The sequence below is a fragment of the Gopherus evgoodei genome, chromosome 6 (genome assembly GCF_007399415.2).
Source record: "Gopherus evgoodei ecotype Sinaloan lineage chromosome 6, rGopEvg1_v1.p, whole genome shotgun sequence".
NCBI lineage: Eukaryota > Metazoa > Chordata > Testudines > Testudinidae > Gopherus > Gopherus evgoodei.
The window spans coordinates 135,819,559-135,840,689 of NC_044327.1; the positions used below are offsets into that span (position 1 = coordinate 135,819,559).

At 56.1% G+C, this 21,131-nt stretch overlaps 1 protein-coding gene across 15 annotated transcripts in view; it reads left to right on the forward strand.

Moving 5' to 3' along the window:
• The window catches only part of RUSC2 (RUN and SH3 domain containing 2), an 86,738-nt gene that overhangs the window by 44,800 nt on the left and 20,807 nt on the right, over window positions 1-21,131 (forward strand). For all 15 annotated transcript variants that reach the window (XM_030566432.1, XM_030566445.1, XM_030566446.1 and 12 more), the window contains one exon: window positions 12,553-14,604. In XM_030566432.1, coding sequence (XP_030422292.1) covers window positions 12,660-14,604 — 1,945 coding nt within the window. In that variant the 5' untranslated portion in view covers window positions 12,553-12,659. The remainder of the gene's footprint in view (window positions 1-12,552; window positions 14,605-21,131) is intronic.

The following is a 21,131-nucleotide window of genomic DNA, read 5'->3' on the forward strand; positions in this document are numbered from 1 at the left end:
TGTGCAGGACTGGTCACCCCTCAGTGCACATCGTAGGAAGGGAATTGCGGAATTAGAGGAAGCTCAGACATGAGCTAGGAGAATGATCCGGGGCCTGGGGAAAACTCTCATCGGAAGAAAGATTGAAAAGACTGTTTACTTTAGAGCGGAGACAAGAGAGGACATGAGACAACTGCAGCACATACTGACTAGGCTAGAGAAGGGAGATTTCATAGCATTAGAACAAAGGGACATTCAATTAAATTAAAGGTGACAAATTTAGAAGTCCTGAAATACTGTTTCACGCATTGTGTATTTACCATGTGGAACTCGCCACAGGATGTCAGATAGGCCAAGAATGTAGCAAGATTCAAAGGAGGATTTGACATTTATGTGAATAACAAGAGCTGTTAGTGCTTGTAGAAGGATTCTAAAACCTCCTGCCTCCAGGTTTACACCAAGCTCCACCTACTACTAGGTGTTCAGACGCACCCTCAGGGGTCACATTATCCCATCACTGTCTTTATGGAGGACAGGTCCATCAATGGCTATTAGCCAAGATGGGCAGGGATGGTGTCCCTAGTCTCTGTTTGCCAGAAGCTGAGAATGGGCGAGAGGGGCTGGATCACTTGATGATTACCTGTTCTGTTCATTCCCTCTGGGGCACCTGGCATTGGCCACTGTCAGCAGACAGGATACTGGGCTGGATGGACCTTTGCTCTGACCCAGCCTGGCCATTCTTAAGTTCTTGTGTCTTCCTCTGAAGCCTCAGGTGCTGGCCCCTTTCGGAGACTAGATACAGGTCTAGATGGTCTGTGGCGTGGAGCCCGCCTGACAGTTCCTGTGCAGCAGCTTCAGGGAGCCAGGGGCTCACAGCATGGATTCCTTTTCCATAGGCTGGGCTGGGAGCCTGTGTATGGACCACGCTTCCCCTCAAGGGTCTGTAGAAAGATTAAAACGAGCTGGCATGATTCTCATCTGCTCAGTGTGACTCAGGACCTTGGTGCTCTAAGCTGCTACTCAGATCATCCTTCTGATTCCCACGCCGCTCGTTCCCAGGGCCTAGCCTTCCTCCCTAACCAGAGAAGCCTTCCTGAACGGCAGCCCCTGGTCGGTGTGGGGTTCTCAGATTGAGTAATCAAGACCCCACCAGCTAGTAGACGTCCAGTCACTCCGAGTCTTAATAGGGTTTGAGGAGCCATCTTCTGGGATGCGTCCGGACAGAAACAGCTCAGCCAGAGCCCTTCTGTCGGAGAGTTCCCTCACCCGGAGCGTGATTTTGGCCTGTCAGTGAGCTCTGTCTTTCTGCTCTCAGGGCAATCGGAGGGAGCATTTTCTGAAGGCTCTAGGTGGGCTTTTATCTGGGCTGTGATGTATTCTAATGCCATTATGGATATCGTTGCTGTGGCCTCATCTGGATGCAGGCTGCAGTTCGTGTCACATGCCCCCCTCACCCTCCCCCGAAAGGGGAGAGCAGCATTCAAGGAGGATCAGAGACTGGTAGTGGGAGTGATCAGGGCCTGGAAGAACTCAGTTAAGAGGAGAGATTGATGAGATTGAAGGAGAGGAACGAGGACCAGGGTGATGTCCTCCCTGTCCCATAATGCCAGAACAAAGGGACAATCAATGACATTAAGTGACACATTCAAAACCCATTAAAGGACAGATTTTCATACAGTGTGTGATTAGCCAGTGGAACTCACTGCCACAAAATGATGTTGAGGCCAAAAACCTGGCAAGGTTCAACAAGGGTTTGGGCACGTATATGGATGTCATGGACTCACAGATTGTGCCCACTCTTGGCCCTCTGCGGTCCGGGAGCAGGGGGGTGCCCCTTTCAGTGCGACAGCCCTTCTCGGGGGTCCACTGTCTCTCGGGGTTAGGCCTCTCCACCTCCTGGAGCTGTACCTCTCTGAGTCTTAGCACGTCTGTCTCTGCTGTGGGCCCCTCAGGGAGTCCACGCGCTCTGGGCCCCTGGGGCCTCCTCACTCCCTCAGGGGTTGATGCAACCCTGTTCTCTAGACCGGAGTGACACTTTTAACCCTGCATAAAACAGGAGGGTTTTTGAGAGTTGAACACAGCACAGGAAACTCTCAGGGCCTCAGGCCTGGCCTCTCTCAACACAGCATATCCCAGTCGCCCTGCATCCAGGTGGGCTCTGCCTGCTCCGCCTCTCCAGCCCCAAAGTTCCCCTGCAGCCAACTGGGCCTCCGATATCCCCGGACCCAAGCCCCGCCTCTGTCCATTGTCTTCTCTCCAGGTAAACAGGGTCATAAAACAGGAAGGCCTGGGTCTCCTGTCCTCTCAGCCCTCCTCTGGCCCCTCTGGCTGGAACCGGCTGGTCAGGTCACTGGGGTCCTCTCTTCGCAGCCCATTATCCTCCCACTGGCCAGAACTGGCTGCAACTCCTGAGCAGGGTCTCCAGTTCACCAGTCACTGGGGTCTCCATCCACCAGGCCATCGGCTGGGGTCCCACGTTCTGTCACTGGCCCTCTGTAATAACAAATTCCCTCTCCCATCACCTCGTTAAACCAGTAACACCTGAGGACACTAAGTCCCACCCCCTGTGCATGCAACCCACTGGAAAAACAAGAAAATCCCCCACTTGGTCACACTGGACAACACTAGCCAGTTATAATAGTTAATGCTAACACATTTTAGAAGAGATCTAAACCATCTGCTTCAAGGCTTAAGGCAGTTTCTAAGGCCTGGGGCTAAAAGGAGGGTCCAGTGCGGGGCAGATTATCCTTCATCTGCCTTTGGGAGCAGTCTTGTACCTTCCCGCAAAGCACATGGCACTGGCTGTGCTGGGTACAGAACAGGGGACTAGCTGGGCCATGGCTCTGATCCAGTCTGGCAGGTCCTGCGCCTGACACCAAAGTTGCTCTATGGAGGCTAAATGTGTTAGCGTCTTTGTTCCTTCCTGCTCCTTCCCCCAGTTCTGAGCCAATGGCAACCATCACCCTAGATTTCCTCTCTTTTAGAACGGCTTTGCACAGGGAAGGCTTAGAGACAGTGGCCATCTCCTGAAAGGAACCGCTAGGCTAAAGCCGTTCTCAGCCCAGTCCTGGACTTCCTTCCTACAACAGAGCTTCCTGTTGCATCAGTCCAGAAATTGCCCAGTCCAGCCCTTGCCATCTCGTGTGTGTGCCCAGCAGCGGGCCTGGCCTCCCGCCTTGTGCTTAGAGGACAACGAACCCCTCCATCAGGTACCAGTGGCCTGAAAAGAAGTGTCCAGGCCTCATCACAGCCAGGGGAACAAAACCCCGTCTCCCCCAGCAGCCGTAGCCAGCTCCGGGACCGAGACGCAAAAGGGCATCAGCAGAAGAATTGTGTCAGGCCCTTGTATCGCCTGTACAGGGTTTGATGCAGAGGCAGTCGTCAGTGGCCGTTACTGAGCGCTCTTGCTTTCTACAGGCCTTTCCTTCCCTTGCTGGGGGGTCTCCTGGCATGGGTGCAGATGGTTGAAGGGTTTCCTGCAGAATCCTGCTGTGCAGCTACAGAAAGTCTCCCCATGCGTGCAGCCTGGCTGCCCGCCCTTCGAAGGGTTAATACATTTTGCAGCCTTGGCAGGAATCCTGTGGATGTGGCTGCTGTTGGAAACGCCTGATAGTGAGGCAATGGAAAGGGGAACATCTAATGAAGAGAACTGGCTGCTGGGATGTTTTCCATCGGGCTCTCGCTCTGGTTGCGTTCAGTAAGCCTCATGCAGAATTGCATCATCCTTAACAAAGAAAAGTCAGCAGCCTCGCACTTCATGTCTCCCTGGCCGAGCCTCCGCTGTGCGTTGCTCCTGCCAGCTCCTCTCCCCACCCGTGGGGGCACAGCCACCTCGCCCCAGGCAGCAAACAGCCAGGCAGGCTGAAAATTACCGCTCTGGTGTTAAAAGATCAATCTGGCCTTATTGTAGGCATCAGTCCCACTGTCCCAGCCACCTTCTAGCCTGGGCAATCCGCTGGGGTGGGGTGGAAGTGGGGGATATTTCTCCTCTTTCAAGGCCTTCAGCCTCTCTGTTTTCAGATGGGTACAATATTTATCTTTGCTTCCTGTTCTGAGCATGCAGAGAGTTGCTGTGTGCTGTCAAGTGGCGACTGTCTCTCACCCCAGATGCAGCTGCCTTTCGGTGGGTGATTCCTCTGGAGGCGTAGCTTGCAAAGGGCTGTGGATGAACGACACCAGAGGAATGTTTGAATGAGGACTGAATGCTCCTCAGAGCGTTCCTGATCCAACTGGCTGCCTAGGCCCCTGGCACTACTTCCTAGAGGAAGGCTGCAGCCAGGAAGAGATGCTGGGAGCACGCTGCCTTTGGCCATTTCAGGGTTTAGCTTGACCCTCCTTCCCTACTTTGTCACCAGTTCGTGGGGATCAAGGCGGTAGGAGCCCAAGAGATACCTGACACTGAGCCCTCTGTCCCCTTCTTCAGATGACACCGCTCTGTGTCTTCCTCTCGGCCTGGACGGGGCCGTGTCTCAGCTTCCCAGGGCCTGACTGGGATTGGGGTGGGGACCAGCGGGCCCAAGCTGGCCTGCCGTTACTCACTGGCTGCAGCTGTAGTCTCAGGCAGATCTCCCACACTCAGCAGGGTCCAGGCTGGTAGGTGCTGCTGGCAGGAGTTACTAGCCCCACGCTTCTCCCCGAGTCAGTGTGCAGTGGGGCTGTGGGGCAGCTCTCTGCTGAGGTATGAATGACACTGAAGTCTTGCCCGTTTTGAGGTTTTTCAAGCTCCCCTGGCAAAGAGCTGTTTGTCTTGGTATAAACGCTGCTCAGCACTTCCATTTGCGTGGAGGATCCTTCATGGCTCCCTCCCTACCCAGTTCGTTAGTGTGATTGTGTGTCGTTAAACAGCTGCTGTGCTCTCCCCAGCTGGATCCAGGGTTCCAGGAGGTGATGCCCGTTTGTGAGCGCTGTGGGCTCCTGCGGGCAGCAGGGTGCCTCGGAAATGTCACTCTGCCCGCTGTGCTGTGAGTGTACTTGTGAGAGAAAGTGATGGTCGGTGCTAGCCTCTGATTTCAGCCGTGATTTCCAGGTGGCATTAGCAGTTAGAAAGCCGGTCTCACTCCCCTCCAGGCGGGTTTGCGGACAGTGTCTGGGGGGCGGGCTGGGCCGGCGGAGGGCATGAGGAGTGGATTCTGTTTGAGGGCCACGCGGCCAGAGCGCGAGTCACAACCTACGTGTGCTTGTCATAGAGCTCTGCCCGCATGCCGGAGGGTGAGTCGTAGGCACAGGAAGGCAGAGCTGTAGAAGGCTGCTTAGATCACCCTGCCCGGCGCCCATGGGAGCTGCGGGCAGATCGGCTCCTGTTGTACGGCCACTGGCACGTTGTCCAGTCTCACTGGAAATGCCAAAGCCAGGGGCATCTCCCTTTCTAGCCTTGAGGCTTTGTTCCAGGCCCTGATTCTGGCCACCTCATGCTGGGAAGAACTTCCTGATACACACTTACCTTCTCCCTCCCAGTGCCCCTCCCAGCTCCATGACGTACAGCCCCCAAGTCATCCCTTGTGTCACACCCCTCAGATATGTAACACATAACGTGTCCCCACCGACCCCGTAGCCATTGCTTGACCAAGCCAGGCACTTGGCTCCCTTATCCGTCCCTCCTCCCGGCCCCCATCCCCTCCACCAGCCCCCAGTCCCTCCACCCAGCCCCCTGGCCCTTACCAGTCCCTCCGCCCTGGCTCTCGGCCCGGCCCCCCGGCCCTTACCCAGCCCTTCTGCCCGGCCCCCTGGCCCTCGCCCGGCCCCCCAGTCCCTCCACCCGGCCCTTACCAGTCCCGGCACCCGGCCCTTTTACCCAGCCCTCCAGTCCCTCCACCCAGCCCCCTGGCCCTTACCAGTCCCTCCGCCCGGCCCTTACTCAGCCCTCCAGTCCCTCCGCCCGGCCCCCCGGCCCTCCCCCGGCCCTTACCAGTCCCTCCCCCCGGCCCTCCCCCGGCCCTTACCAGTCCCTCCCCCCGGCCCCCTGGCCCTCATCCAGACCCCCAGTCCCTCCACCCAGCCCCCCGGCCCTTACTAGTCCCTCCGCCTGGCTACCAGGCCCTTACCCAGCCCTCTAGTCCCTCCGCCCGGCCCTCTGGCTCTTACCCAGCCCCCTGGCCCTCACCCATCCCCCCAGTCCCTCCGCCCGGCCCCCCAGCCCTTACCCAGTCCCCTGGCCCTCACCCATCCCTCCAGTACCTCCGCCCGCCCCCCCAGTCCCTCCGCCCATCCCCCCCGGCCCTTACCCGTCCCCCTAGTCCCTCCGCCTAGCCCCTCAGCCCTTACCCATCCCCCCAGTCCGTCCGCCCGGCCCCCTGGTCCTTAACCGTCCCCCTAGTCCCTCCGCCTGCCCCCCCGGCCCTTACCCAGCCCCCTGGCCCTCACCCATCCCCCCAGTCCTTCCGTCCGGCCCCCTGGCCCTCACCTGGCCCCCCAATCCCTCCGCCCCGGCCCTTACCCATCCCTCCGCCCGCCCCCCCAGTCCCTCTGCCTAGCGCCGTGGCCCTTACCCATCCCTCCAGTCCCTCCACCTGGCCCCCCAGCCCTCTCGGAGCTGCGCTGTCTCTCTGCCATGCACGTTGCTGAGGGAGCTGGTACCCGTGCCAGGGGAAGCTCTGTCTGTCTGTCTCCGCGATTTCTGGGCCCACGGAGACGAGACATGTCCTGAGTGACCCTGAGGGGAGGTGGAGCCGTGTGTCCACGCTACATAAGTGCACGTGTAAGCAAGCCAGGCCCCAGTCACACAGGCTGGCTGTGTTTCTCCCGTGCTTATTCCTAGGAGGTGTGTGGGTTATACTGGCACGGGGCAGTGACAGCTCAGTAGGGGACAGGAGAGCACCTGCTACAGGGGGGCTGGGAGGACACACACACACACACACACACACACACACACACACACCCCTAACCCTCGGTTGCAATCCGATGCAGGACTGAACCCAGAGTTTCCTGGAAAACACCCCAGCTTTATACTTGTAAATTCCCATTTGAGTCCATGCATTTTGCAATGTTGTTCTGTGATCGTTAGTCCTTAAGTGGGGTTAATCTTGGGGTTTTCGGCTGTTATTTATCTCCCATCGTTATCTCCTATTTGTTGTCTTGCCGTGGGGTGGCGGGGGGCTGCCTCACCTCTGAGGTCATCTTTGCTGCTAACCTATTTAGGGTGGGATACAATGGATGTTTTCTGATGATCTCCTGGTGTTTCCAAGTCTCTCACTTTTTCTTGACCATCTGGACATCTGTGATGGCTTTTCACTTATTTTTGACTATGCACACATTCCTCACTCACCCCAAACAATGTTACAGAGACTTTCAGGCAGGATAACATTTTGGAAAGGGTTATATGGTTACTGAAGGGATTACAAAAGAACCTTTTGCAGCTTAGTTTGCAATGCACACAAGAAGCAAGACCTTCTAGCAAATACTGTAATGAAACCTTATCTTAAAACAGAAGGTGACCACAATCAGCCATAAGGACTATTCTGGTCTATTCCTGCCTTGAAATCAAGAAGGGTGGCTGGCAGGGCATATTAAATCATAATTATAAAATATATCAATACATACTACATTTTAAATCAAACCAGTAAAATAGGATTTTCCTGCTACAGGGGTGCAGGCTAGTGTTTGCTCGGGAGTGGGGGGGCATGGGCCAGTGCTCAGGGGGACGGGTGCAGGCTAGTGTTTGTGAGTGGGGTGGTGGCGTGGGCCAGCATTCAGGGAGGTGGGGGGAAGGGCATGGCCCAACCCGCTGGGTGCCAGGCAGTCCTGTCATTGAAACCCGGGGTGGTGCAGAACAGCCACAGATCCATGTGGAAGGGCACGTGGCCCTTTGCTCTAATGCCTGGTCTCTGTTCCCTGAGTGGCAGGGCAGGTGGCCACTGAGGGGCGCCGGGGAGGGTCCTGGCAGGCAGATGCCCAGGGAACAGGTTCTGGCCCCTCCACTGTGCCAGACGGGGCTGTTCCCACCTGGATTAAAGTGGTTTGTTCCTCTGCTGGTGCCGTGTGCGGGGTGGCACGGCAGCCGGCAGCTGCCACGTGCCTGGGGAATGGGCAAGGGGAGCCCTGACACCGTCACCCTGCCAGAGCGGGGCATACAGAGCTAGAGATGGGACCTCCTGCAGCCCAGCTTGCTTGCCACACAGGAGTGCTCAATAGAGGAGCTGCATGTTCCTGGCCGCGTCCCCAGAAAAGGCAGTTAGGCTCATGTCGGTAAACAAACCATTGACTCAGTGAAAAGTGTCAGTGTCCGTTGGGGTGGCCTGTGAGGCCTTCTCCACTCGGCTCCCAAGAACTCAGCTTGACTCCGAACGCATGGCTGAGCTTTACTGGCAGGCCATGGAACCAAACTTGGGTTGAGCCGGGTCCAGGGAACAGTGAGCATCCACTGAATGTACTCCTGAATCAGCTCTCGGACACGGTGAACAGGACGCTGCTGGGTAATGTGTGTGTGTGTGTCTGACTTGTCGACTCCATTTTGTGGTCAGTCCCTGTCTAGCTCAGGAGCCGTTTACATGCTGCACAACATACCGAGCCAGAGCTGCAAGTGGTCACACACTGCGTCCTGCCCATTCTCTGTGTTCTGCTAGTCCTGTAGTTCTGTAGTTCCAGCTTGTTTCCTGGCCTTGCTCCGAGTGGCCCTACGGTACAACGCCTGCCTGCCTGCCTGGGTATTTACACTTCCCTCCTTCACACGGGCTGGCGGCCCTTCCAGACACACACATCCCAGCACAGTCACAGCCACGTTTCTCCCCAGCTGCAGGAGAGCGAGGGGGAGCGCCCTGCGCGGGGACAGGGCTGGATGGCACAGCGCTGAGTGGCTGGGGACAGCCTCTTGTGGGGAGGGCAGTGCTGCAGGGCTGGTGATGCTGCGGGCTGACTCGGCCATGCCGGCTGCAGCAGGAGGAACCCGTGTCCTGTGTCGCCCCTGGGACAGAGCCCAGGGGTGAGTGGCTCAGGGCTTGGGGAGTCCATGGGAGTTTGGAAGGGGGTGGGGGTCAGTATAAATTATCTCCCGACAAATGGGTCTTAAAGGGAATCCCTTCTGATGGGCATCCCAGAAGAAATGAGGCTGAAGGAGGGATTGAAACAGGCTGAGGCTAGCGGCCTTGAGGACCAGCCCAGGATGGGGGCTTGAGCGATAGGGGCCTGCCTGAATGGAGACAGACACCCCCACCAGGATGGGGCAGGGTCACAAAATAAGGGACATGGGTGGGTCTGGAAGGACAGGAAGAGCTACAGGACTTGGTAGGCCAGAAGGAGACAATGAGCTGGGGGCTCACTGCAGTGACTGCAGGGGGGGGATGTGCTCAGTCTGTGAGCCAGGGGCTCATTGCAGTGACTGCAGTGCAGGGGGATGAGCTCAGTGTGTGAGCCAGGGGCTCGTTGCAGTGTCTGCAGTGGGGGGATGTGCTCAGTGTGTGAGCTGAGGGCTCGTTGCAGTGACTGCAGTGGGGGGGATGTGCTCAGTGTGTGAGCTGGGGGCTCATTGCAGTGACTGCAGTAGGGGGATGTGCTCAGTGTGTGAGCTGGGGGCTCATTGCAGTGACTGCAGTAGGGGGATGTGCTCAGTGTGTGAGCTGGGGGCTCATTGCAGTGACTGCAGTAGGGGGATGTGCTCAGTCTGTGAGCTGGGGGCTCATTGCAGTGACTGCAGTGCAGGGGGATGAGCTCAGTGTGTGAGCTGGGGGCTTGTTGCAGTGACTGCAGTGGGGGGGATGTGCTCAGTGTGTGAGCTGGGGGCTCATTGCAGTGACTGTAGTGGGGGGATGAGCTCGGTGTGTGAGCTGGGGGCTCGTTGCAGTGACTGCAGTGGGGGGGATGTGCTCAGTGTGTGAGCTGGGGGCTCATTGCAGTGACTGCAGTGGGGGGATGAGGTCGGTCTGTGAGCTGGGGGCTCGTTGCAGTGACTGTAGTGGGGGGATGTGCTCGGTCTGTGAGCTGGGGGCTCATTGCAGTGACTGCAGTGGGGGGATGAGCTCGGTGTGTGAGCCGGGGGCTCGTTGCAGTGACTGCAGTGGGGGGATGTGCTCAGTGTGTGAGCTGGGGGCTCATTGCAGTGACTGCAGTAGGGGGATGTGCTCGGTCTGTGAGCTGGGGGCTCATTGCAGTGACTGCAGTGGGGGGATGTGCTCAGTGTGTGAGCTGGGGGCTCATTGCAGTGACTGCAGTGCAGGGGGATGAGCTCAGTGTGTGAGCTGGGGGCTCATTGCAGTGACTGCAGTGGGGGGATGTGCTCAGTGTGTGAGCTGGGGGCTCATTGCAGTGACTGCAGTGGGGGGATGTGCTCGGTCTGTGAGCTGGGGGCTCATTGCAGTGACTGCAGTGGGGGGATGAGGTCAGTCTGTGAGCTGGGGGCTCATTGCAGTGACTGTAGTGGGGGGATGTGCTCGGTCTGTGAGCTGGGGGCTCATTGCAGTGACTGCAGTGGGGGGATGTGCTCGGTCTGTGAGCCGGGGGCGCGTTGCAGTGACTGCAGTGGGGGGATGTGCTCAGTCTGTGAGCCGGGGGCTCATTGCAATGACTGCAGTGGGGGGATGAGCTCGGTGTGTGAGCCGGGGGCTCGTTGCAGTGACTGCAGTGGGGGTGTGTGCTCGGTCTGTGAGCCGGGGGCGCGTTGCAGTGACTGCAGTGGGGGGATGAGCTCGGTGTGTGAGGTGGGGGCTCATTGCAGTGACTGCAGTGGGGGGATGTGCTTGGTCTATGAGCCGGGGGCGTGTTGCAGTGACTGCAGTGGGGGGATGAGGTCAGTCTGTGAGGTGGGGGCTCATTGCAGTGACTTCAGTGGGGGGATGAGCTCGGTAGCAGATGTGATATAATCTGCCCCATCCACACTTCCTTAGGCCTCCCCCTGGTTGTGAATGGAGAGAGGCTTAAGCCCTGACAGAGAAGGTTTAATAACCATGCCAGAAAGTTTGTTATCATTAACTGCTCCAGCGCCAGATATCCTGACTGGCCCCATAAACATCCAAGCCCTTCACAACCTTGCTAAACTCTTGGCCTCAGTAGCATCTTGTGGCAGGGAGTTCCACAGGCTATTCACACACTATGTGGAAAAGCATCGCTTGTCATCAGTTTGGACTTTTCCACCTTTTAATCTCTTGGACTGTCCCCTTGTTCTTGTGCTATGAGACAGGACAAACAGAATTCCATCTCCCTTCTCTAGATCATTCATTAGATTATAGGTGTTTACCGTGCGTGCTCTTACTTGGCCCCTCTCCCCATGCTTTCAGTCTCGCTCCAGGGGGGAGTTTTGCTGGGCCCTGGGTCTCCTCTCCCCACATCTGCACCCCTGCTGTTCTGCATACGTTTTATGAGGCTGCAGTGAGCCAGGGGAGAGAGAAGCCGGGCAGCTGGGCCCCAGAGGGAGGCACAGATACTGTGGAGGCTGCTCGGTGTGCGGGGGTGGCAGGATGAGGAAGCCAGTGTGCCTGTGATGGGGTCCTGGCGAGAGACAGGCTGCCTGCTGGGTGGCACAATGAGGGTGGAGGGATTGCCAGGCCCTGCGTGGTCACAGGAGGAGTGCCCGGCGCTGATATCCCATCTCCCTGGCCCGCCAGAAGTGCTAACACTCACGTCCCCAGTCGCAGACTAAAGCTGGTGGGTGTTGGCTCATCTCTGGTTGGTGGCCCGTCCCCTTCCCGTGCCCTCCCACGCCGCTCTCTGCTCTGCTTTGGCACGTTCCAAACGTGAACAGCAGAGAGAGAACAACATCCGCCACGTTCCCCCTGCTGGCCAGCCCACTGCCCCATGCCGTGCGCCGCGGGAATGGCAGCCGCGGGAGCGTAGGAGCACTCAGGGAACTCTCCTTGTTGGCCAGCGGAGGCCCAGGCACAGTCCCGGCGGTGCCCAAGGCGGGTGGAACGGCAGCGCTGATGGGACATACAGAGACATGATCGAAACCCGGGAGTTTGGGCTGCTGATGTGCAGAAAATGGAAAGGGGTAATTCAGCCCACCCGGCCCAAGGCTGTAAGGTGCTGGCTTTGCCCTGTAAAGCCCTCAACTGTGGGTCCAGCTCAGGGTACGCAGGCTGAGACCTCCCCCCCTCCCCGCATGCCTTGCTGCCCCTGGGTCCGTGAGGAGCCCTCGGCTGTTGAGCTGTGCCCAGCACCAGAGCTGGAATTCACTGGGATTCGCTTGCTTCCTTTCACCCAAGCTTTGGGCAGGGGGAGGGGAGGGCTACCTGGCCGGCCGTCTGCCTGCTCCATGGGGAGACCTGTCAGAGTTTGGGTGACGTCCCCGGTGCCGAGAGGTGGGGGAGATATTCCCAGAAAGGCTAATAAAGGGAGAATTGCATTGTGGGACGGGTGCTCTCGGAACTGAAGACAGGCAGCCTCCCGGGACTGCATGGGCTGTGTTTGGCTCAAGGGCGGCATGGTGCCTGGGTCACGTGTACATCAGGAGGGGGCAGCTAGCAGCACAGATGCCCTGGCAGAGCCCGGCAGAAAGGAGGCCGGTGAGTTTTGCCCTATGCTCTGGGTCACTGTTGCTAAGCAGGCGGTGACGACTCAGCGCTGGTGCTAGGGAGAACCTAGGCTCTGCAAATGAGCCTGGAACGGCCTAACCATTGCTCCTGACTCCCTTTGTTTTCTGCCTCTCTTCAGGTCTCCAGCTCCCCTCCTGAGATGTGTTCTCCCAGCTGTGCCCGCAGCCCACCTACCTTCCATGGGTAGCGCCAGCCTGGCTGAGTTCCTGACGAGCACTCTCAAGAATGGATAGTCCACCCAAGCTGGCAGGAGAAACACTGATTGTCCATCACATCCCCCTGGTTCATTGCCAGGTCCCCGACCGACAGTGCTGCAGTGGAAGCAAGAGGACCAATCCCTTCTGCCAGCCAGACCTGGGCATCACGCGGGCCACCTCTCTGCCAGAGAGGGAGCTCTCGCAGACAGACTCCCTGGTATATGGCAGCTTGCTGCAGGCCTCGGATGCGCCGGCAGAGGCTGCAGAAGACAAAGAGAGGAAACCGCGAGACTCGGTCATCTCCAGCGTCACGACACGGCACAATCCCTTCCTCCTGGGTGACAGTGAGGGGCATGGTCTCCTTGGCAACAGCACGGGCCAGAAGTCCTTCCGTCTGCACAGCTCCATGGTGGCCGGCAAGCCGTCCTTCCAGCTGCATGAGCTGCCGCTGCCGCCCTTCCACCTCCACGACGCCGGCCCCGTGGTGAAGCCCTGGAGCATGGCCAGCAGGTCCGGCGTGGTGGATGGCCAAGAGGACAAACTGACAAGTGCCGATGTCCAGAAGAGGAACGTTGACTGCTGCCCGCTGGCCTCGGAGTGCATGGAGCTGGACGAGTGCAGCTGCCAGCGTGGGAGCTTCTCCTTCGAGGGCGGTGACCAGGATTGGAACAATAGCTCTGACGAGTCAGGGAGGAACCCGGACGCCCTGCACAGCCGGACCTGCAGCTGTTCCAGCACGGAGCTCCAGCACTGCCGGTGCTATAGCACGTCAAGCCAGTCTGAGACCGGGGACCAGCAAATGGGGTACGTCAGCGACTCTTCTTGCAACAGCTCGGACGGGGTTCTGGTGAACTTCAGCACCCTCTACAACAAAATGAATGACCATTCTCGCTCCAACTTGAACTCTGCCAACTTGTCCTGTGACTCTTCCTTCTGCAGCCACTCGGACACCGGGGCCTTTTACCTGGATCTGCATTCGTCACCCACGGAATCCAAGATGTCTTGTGAATCGCACAACGCGGAGAGCTCGGGGAAAGTGTGTGGGTGCCACCACCCGTCTTCGCCCGTCTTCGATGCCAACTGCAACTCCTACCACCTCCACTGTGAGCCATGCACTTCAGAGAGCTCAGACCTCACCGCTTGCTTCCAAAGCCAAGCCCGGCTCGTGGTGGCCACCCAGAACTACTATAAATTAGTCACATGTGACTTGTCTTCCCAGTCGTCGCCTAGCCCTGCGGGCTCTTCCATAACCAGCTGCTCTGAAGATCACACGAAGGGGAGCCCTGTCCAGCCCTCGGAGTACTATTTGTTTCGAAAACCCAGTGCTCAGCCGCAGGAGAGCGATGGGGAATGCTTCATGGCGGAGACCCAGGGCGAAGCTGTGAAAAACGTGATTGAGGGGCAAGTGTATGTGAACGTATCCCCGCCTAACCTAAACGCCGGCCGGCCTCGCTCCAGGAGCTACGATCGGAACCTGGACCGGAGTCCCACGACCCGGCTGGGCTCCCTGGAGCGCATGATGAGTTGTCCAGTCAAGCTGAGCGAGAGCCCAGCGCTAGTGATCCAGAGCTCGCCCCCAAAGCGGGTGACTTCCTTTGCCGAGCTGGCGAAAGGCAGGAAAAAGAATGGCTCCTCCCCGCCGCTCAGAACCAGCGGTGACTCCTCCTTGGAGTTCTCGCCCATCCCCGAGTGTCAGCGGGACTGCCCAGGGCTTCTCGAGGACAGAGCTCGACGCTGCCAGAGCCTCCCGCCCATGCCTTTTGGCCATTGCCTGAACCGGAGCTGCGAAGGCTACCGTGTGGAGCACAGATTCGGGGATGGCCCGAGGGCGTGTTCCAGCAAAGACTCGGGTGTCAATGGCCAGGGGGCAGCTGAGCAGGCCTCTCTCTCTCTCCTGATGGAGGCTGGTGCCAGCTTCTCAGGCAGCCCTGCCAGCGGGCATGGACAACGAGATGTTAGAGCCAGAGCGGATGGTAAGGAACCAAATACGAGATTAAAATAGACCAGAAAAAGCTCCCCTTTGGCCCCCAGCAGGAGCAGCAGAGAGAGAGGCTCTGCAGGGAGGATTGATTTAGGGCTGTGCCATCATTTGAATCTGCTGAGGAAAAGAGCTGCCATGCGAGGACATGTAACGCCCCCACCCCCAGGGCAGAGCAGGCTTCTTGCCTGCTGAGTATTTCTGACCCTTGCTGGGTCTTGTTTCAAACCTCCCTTGTGATGGGACTTGTGCAACCTACCGTGGTGCTTGCAGACTGAGGTTAACATCTCGTGTTGCCTGGGAGGTTGGTCTGCCCCCCGTCCCTCTGATGGGTGTCCTCATCACACCAGTGGCTTAATCCCAAGGGGATCCCAGGACCTGCTGCTCCCCAGACTGTGAGCTGGGGACGCTCAGCTCTGTGCAGGGCCAGAACCTTGGTTACCAAGAATAATTCAGTGGTTTCTTAGCCGTTCATCTCCAGAGCCCCACGTTCAAATCCTCCCCCGTCACAGTGAAAAGGGGTGGGGCGGTCGCACTACAAAACTGTCTCCCTGCGTGGCATGACTGGCATCATCTCCTCTGGAGACAGCCTGGTGTGGCATTGGCCTGGGGAGCTTGCACCGTCCTGGCTGGCTCCAGCCGTGACGGCCCTGTTCTCATAAGAATCAGTTTGCTGTGATAGCGAGAGGGAGGTTTGAGTGAGCAGCCCCCAGCCCCGGCGTTTCGACAGAATAAATAGCTAGTAGGGAAGTGAGGGTGGGGCCTGAGCCCTTAATGCTGATTAACGTTCCCTTTTGCATTGGCATCACGCGCCAGCCTGCGTGGGCCAGAGCGAGAAAGATCAACCGGGCATTGGCCAGAGGGGCCCGGTGGGTCACGCCCACCTCTGAGTTCTACGGCTTGTTGGTATGTGCCTCTCCAAAGCACAGCTCTGTTCCCCGGGCCCCATCTGTGCCCATTCCCTGCCTGCTGCTCTGGCACTGGGGTCCCTGGCACCCTATAGTGTAGACAAGGGGCTTGGCTGGGGCTGGGGCGACGTGGCCCTGGCTATGGGCCATTGTGTAAAATCCATCAGCTGTTGCATTGGTACTAAGTTCCTGTCACTGGTTACGCAGGTACCTGCTCGTTCACCCCTGCAGCAGGTTCCCTGTTACATACGGGCAGCTTTGAAAACCAGGCGAGGCTGGCTGGTACGGAGCGCAGCTCTCTGCAGGAGCCCCAGCTGGGTCCAGCTCTGATTAAGCAATTAAAATAACAGAAGAGGCTCTTAATGAAGTCTATTTAGCGCTATTCTTTTAACACTGAGAAGGAAAAGGATGAGCCAGTCTAGAAAGAACCTGGGGGTGAGGGTACAATCTCCTGACCAGGATTCTGGTTTCTCTGCCAATTCCTTCCCCCATTTCCACAAGGCTCTGACATTCGAGCCCCTGCTTAATGAGGTTCTTCCAACTGAGGGTGCCCCCGCTCGTTTGGGACAGGTTAATCAGAGTCCTGCTTTCCTGTATTCCTACAATAATTACCACATGGGGAACCATATTTCACTACCCCGGCGTTCAATACTAAGGTGATTTGTACCCAACATCAGCCAAAGTTGATCCCTTTTTGCTGAATACTTGAGCAGAGCAGGAGCAAACTGTATGTACATGAACACACCCAAGTCTCTCCCCCTCCACCCCCCAGCTCGCTGTCAGGGAAGGATTCATTCAGCCCCTGCTTACACGGGGTCCTGGACAGTGGGGGAGAGGAGGAGTAACGCATGGCCCCGCTGAGCTGGAGGGAGGCAGGTTCCTATTCGGGAAGGGACGTGGGTGAGTGTTCGCAGCAGTTCCTGTCGCCGCATTCCCACTGGCTGGTCCCTTCCCCTGCTCTGGGTCCTGGCCCCAGTGGGATGGCGCGATGTGAGCTGGGCTTGCTAATTCTGTGCACTAGTTCATGGAGAGCTGCTGCTCGGGGAGAGCTGCTGCGCCTGCCAGCTGAATGCCACGCCTGGGCCTCACAATGAACCAGACTAAAAGCCCTGTTCAAATCAGCCTGGGGGTGAAGGCCGAAGGCTCCCCACAAGCACCAGGGGCCCAGCACAAAGGGGCTCTGCCTGGGCCGCAGAAGCTGGACCTCTCTGGGCCATGCAATCCCACCGCACCCATGTCGTGCTTGTGCAGTGCCAGGTTATATGCAGCTCTGTCAGGAGGGCCCTGCCCCAAAGGCCTGCTCCAGTCCCTAGGGTTGTCAACCCTCCAGGATTTGCCTGGGGTCTCCTGGTGACTATTGAAAGCAATTGGAGATTTTAATAGGATATTTTAAGACACTTACATTATGCCCAGTTGGGGAAGAAAATATCCCAGAATAGTTTCAGTCTGAGCTGGCAACGCCACCGGTGGCAGCAGCCAGAGGGCAGGGGAGGCTGTGCAGAGCCCTGGCTCGGTGGTGCTGGGAACGACCACGGCCAGGGCTCGCTCACACTTAGAATCACAGAATATCAGGGTTGGAAGGGACCTCAGGAGGTGTCTAGTCCAATCCCCTGCTCAAAGCAGCACCAACCCCAACTAAATCATCCCAGCCAGGGCTTTGTCAAGCCTGACCTTAAAAACCTCTAAGGAAGGAGATTCCACCACCTCCCTAGGGAACCCATTCCAGTGCTTCACCACTCTCTGAGTGAAATAGTGTTTCCTAATATCCAACCTAAACCTCCCCCACTGCAACTTGAGACCATTGCTCCTTGTTCTGTCATCTGCCACCACTGAGAACAGCCGAGCTCCATCCTCTTTGGAACCGCCTTTCAGGTAGTTGAAAACAGCTATCAAATCTCCCCTCGTTCTTCTCTTCTGCAGACTAAACAAGCCCAGTTCCCTCAGCCTCTCCTCATAAGTCATGTGCTCAGCCCCCTAATCATTTTTGTAGCCCTCCGCTGGACTCTTTCCAATTTTCCCACATCCTTCTTGTAGTGTGGGGCCCAAAACTGGACACAGGACTCCAGATGAGGCGTCACCAATGTCGAATAGAGGGGAATGATCACATCCCTCGATCTGCTGGCAGTGCCCCTATTTATACAGCCCAAAATGCCGTTAGCCTTCTTGGCAACAAGGACACACTGCTGACTCATATCCAGCTTCTCATCCACTGTAATCCCCATGTCCTTTTCTGCAGAACTGCTGCTTAGCCAATTGGTCCCCAGCCTGTAGCAGTGAATGGGATTCTTCTGTCCTAAGGGCAGGACTCTGCACTTGTCCTTGTTGAACCTCATCAGGTTTCTTTTGGCCCAATCATCCAAATTGTCTAGGTCACTCTGGACCCTGTCCCTACCCTCCAGTGTGTCTTCCTCTCCCCTCAGCTCAGTGTCATCCGTGAACTTGCTCAGGGTGCAATCCATCCCATCATCCAGATCATTAATAAAGATGTTGAACAAAACCGGCCCCAGGACCGACCTGTGGGGCACTGTGCTTGATACTGGCTGCCCTGGTATCAAGCACATGGAGCCATTGATCACCACCCGTTGAGCCCAACAATCTAGCCAGCTTTCTATCCACCTTATAGTCCATTCATCCAGCCCATACTTCTTTAACTTGCTGGCAAGAATACTGTGGGAGACTGTGTCAAAAGCTTTGCTAAAGTCAAGATATATCATGTCCACTGCTTTCCCCTCATCCACAGGGCCAGTTAGCTCATCATAGAAGGCAATCAGGTTGGTCAGGCATGACTTGCCCTTGGTGAATCCATGTTGACTGTTCCTGATCACCTTCCTCTCCTCAAAGTGCTTCAAAATGGATTCCTTGAGGACCTGCTCCATGATTTTTCCAGGGATTGAGGTGAGGCTGACCAGTCTGTACTTCCCCAGGTTGTTGTTCTTCCCTTTTTAAAAGATGGGCACTACATTTGCCTTTTTTCAATTGTTCGGGACCTCCCCTGGCTGCCACAAGTTTTCAAAGATAATGGCCAATGGCTCTGCAATCACATTAGCCATTTCCGTCACCACCCTTGGATGCATTAGATCCGACCCCATGGACTTGTGCATGTCCAGCTTTTCTAAATAGTTCTTAACCTGTTCTTTCTCCACAGAGGGCTGGTCACCCCCTCCCCATACTGTGCTGCCCAGTGCAGCAGCCTGGGAGCTGCCCTTGTCTGTGAAGACAGAGGCAAAAAAATCAGTGAATACTTCAGCTTTTTCTACATCCTTTGTTACTAGGTTGCCTCCCTTCATTAAGGGTCCCACACTTTCCCTGACCTTTTTCTAGTTGCTAACATACCTGTAGAAACCCTTCTTGTTACCCCTTCACAGCCCTTGCTAGCTGCAACTACAGCTGTGATTTGGCCTTCCTGATTACACCCCTGCATGCCTGAGCAATATTTTTATACTCCTCCCTAGTCATCCGTCCAAGTTTCCACTTCTTGTAAGCTTCCTTTTGGTGTTTAAGCTCACCAAAGATTTCTCTGTTAAGCCAAGCTGGTTGCCTGCCATATTTGCTGTTCCTTCTGTACATTGGGATGGTTTGTTCCTGCGCTCTCAGAAAGGCTTCTTTTAAAATACAGCCAGCTGTCCTGGACTCCTTGCCCCCTCATGTTATTTTCCCACGGGATCCTGCCCATCAGTTCCCTGAGGGAGTCTAAGTCTGCTTTTCTGAAGTTCAGGGTCCGCATTCTGCTGCTCTCCTTTCTTCCTTGTGTCAGGATCCTGAACGCGACCATCTCATGGTCACTGCTGCCCAGGTTGCCACCCACTTCTATTTCCCCTACCAATTCTTCCCTGTTTGTGAGCAGCAGCAGGTCAAGAGGAGCACGGCCCCTAGTTGGTTCCTCCAGCACCTGCACCAGGAAATTGTTTCCAACACTCTCCAAAAGTTTCCTGGATTGTCTGTCTGTGTACCGCTGTGTTGCTCTCCCAGCAGATGTCAGTTCCCCATGAGAACCAGGGCCTGTGATCTGGAAACTTCTGTTAGTTGTCTGAAGACCTGTCTACCTCATCCTCCTGGCCTGGTGGTCTGTAGCAGACGCCCACCACAACATCACCCTTGTTGCTCTCGCCTCTAAACTTAACCCAAAGACTCTGAACAGCCTGTTCTCCAGTTTCATATTGGAGCTCTGAGCAATCATACTGCTCCCTTACATACAGTGCAACTCCTCCACCTTTCCTCCCATACCTGTCCTTCCTGACCAGTTTATATCCATCCATGACAGTGCTCCAGTCATGTGAGCTACCCCACCAAGTCTCTGTTATTCCAATCACATCATAGTTCCTTGACTGTGCCAGGATTTCCAGTTCTCCCTGCTTGTTTCCCAGGCTTCTTGTACAGGCACTTAAGATAACTAGCCAATTGCCCTACTTTCTCAGTGAGAATCAGGAGGCCTCCCCTTTTGCACCCTCCTCCTTGTCTTTCCTCCTGGTATCCCACTTCCCCACTTACCTCTGGGCTTAGGTCACCATGTGTGACGATGCGGTTCTGGCGGGACCCAACTGAGAGTGCCAATTCAGGACAAATCGCTTAAACAGGGCAGTTACAGCCCAAGGCTGGGTTTTTTCCATCTCTAAGGCAAAACAAACCAGCCAAAGAGGACTTTGGTCTCACCCCACTGGCTAACCACAAGTCACACAAGTGATTTCCTTAGACACTCATTTCCCAGTATCACCACCAGTCCCACTCGTCCTGGGGATGAATGGTTATGAAAACCAAAACTCCAATACAAGAAATAGGTTCTCTCGATCCCAAAGAATCAAGCCCCAGACCCAGGTCAATATACAAATCAGATCTTACCCACAAATCACGCTGTTGCCAATCCTTTAGACTCTAAAATCTAAAGGTTTATTAATAAAAGGAAAAAGATAGAGATGAGAGCTAGAATTGGTTAAATGGAATCAATTCCGTACAGTCATGGCAAAGTTCTCAGTTCAGGCTTGTAGCAGTGATGGAATAAACTGCAGGTTCAAATCAAGTCTCTGGAGAACACCCCCAGCTGGGATGGGTCATCAGTCCTTTGTGTAGAGCTTCAGTTTGTAGCAAAGTCCCTCCAGAGGTAAGAAACAGGATTGAAGACAACATGGAGATGAGGCATCAGCCTTTTATAGGCTTTTCCAGGTGTAAGAACACGTCTTTGTTCTTACTGTGGAAAGTTACAGCAAAATGGAGCCTGGAGTCGCATGGGCAAGTCCCTGCACACCCTGCAGAGTTACAAGGTGTATCTGCCTCCTCTCAATGGGTCAGTTGTGTAGCTGATGGTCCTTAATGGGCCATCAAGCAGGCTAAGCAGAGCTAACACCAACTTGTCTGGGGTGACACCCAGAACTACAGCTCCAATTTGGAATACGGACAGCATACAGCCAATACTTACAACTTCAACTACAAAATGACACATGCATACAGACAGCATAATCATAACCAGCAACCCATAACCTGGTCTTAGACACCTTATATGACCCCCTTTACATAAGATTTGGTGCCACTACAGGACCTTGGTTGCAACCATGTTCTATATGGTCCCAGTTTATATCAATAACGTCACACACCGTCCCCCGTGAACCTAGTTGAAAGCCCT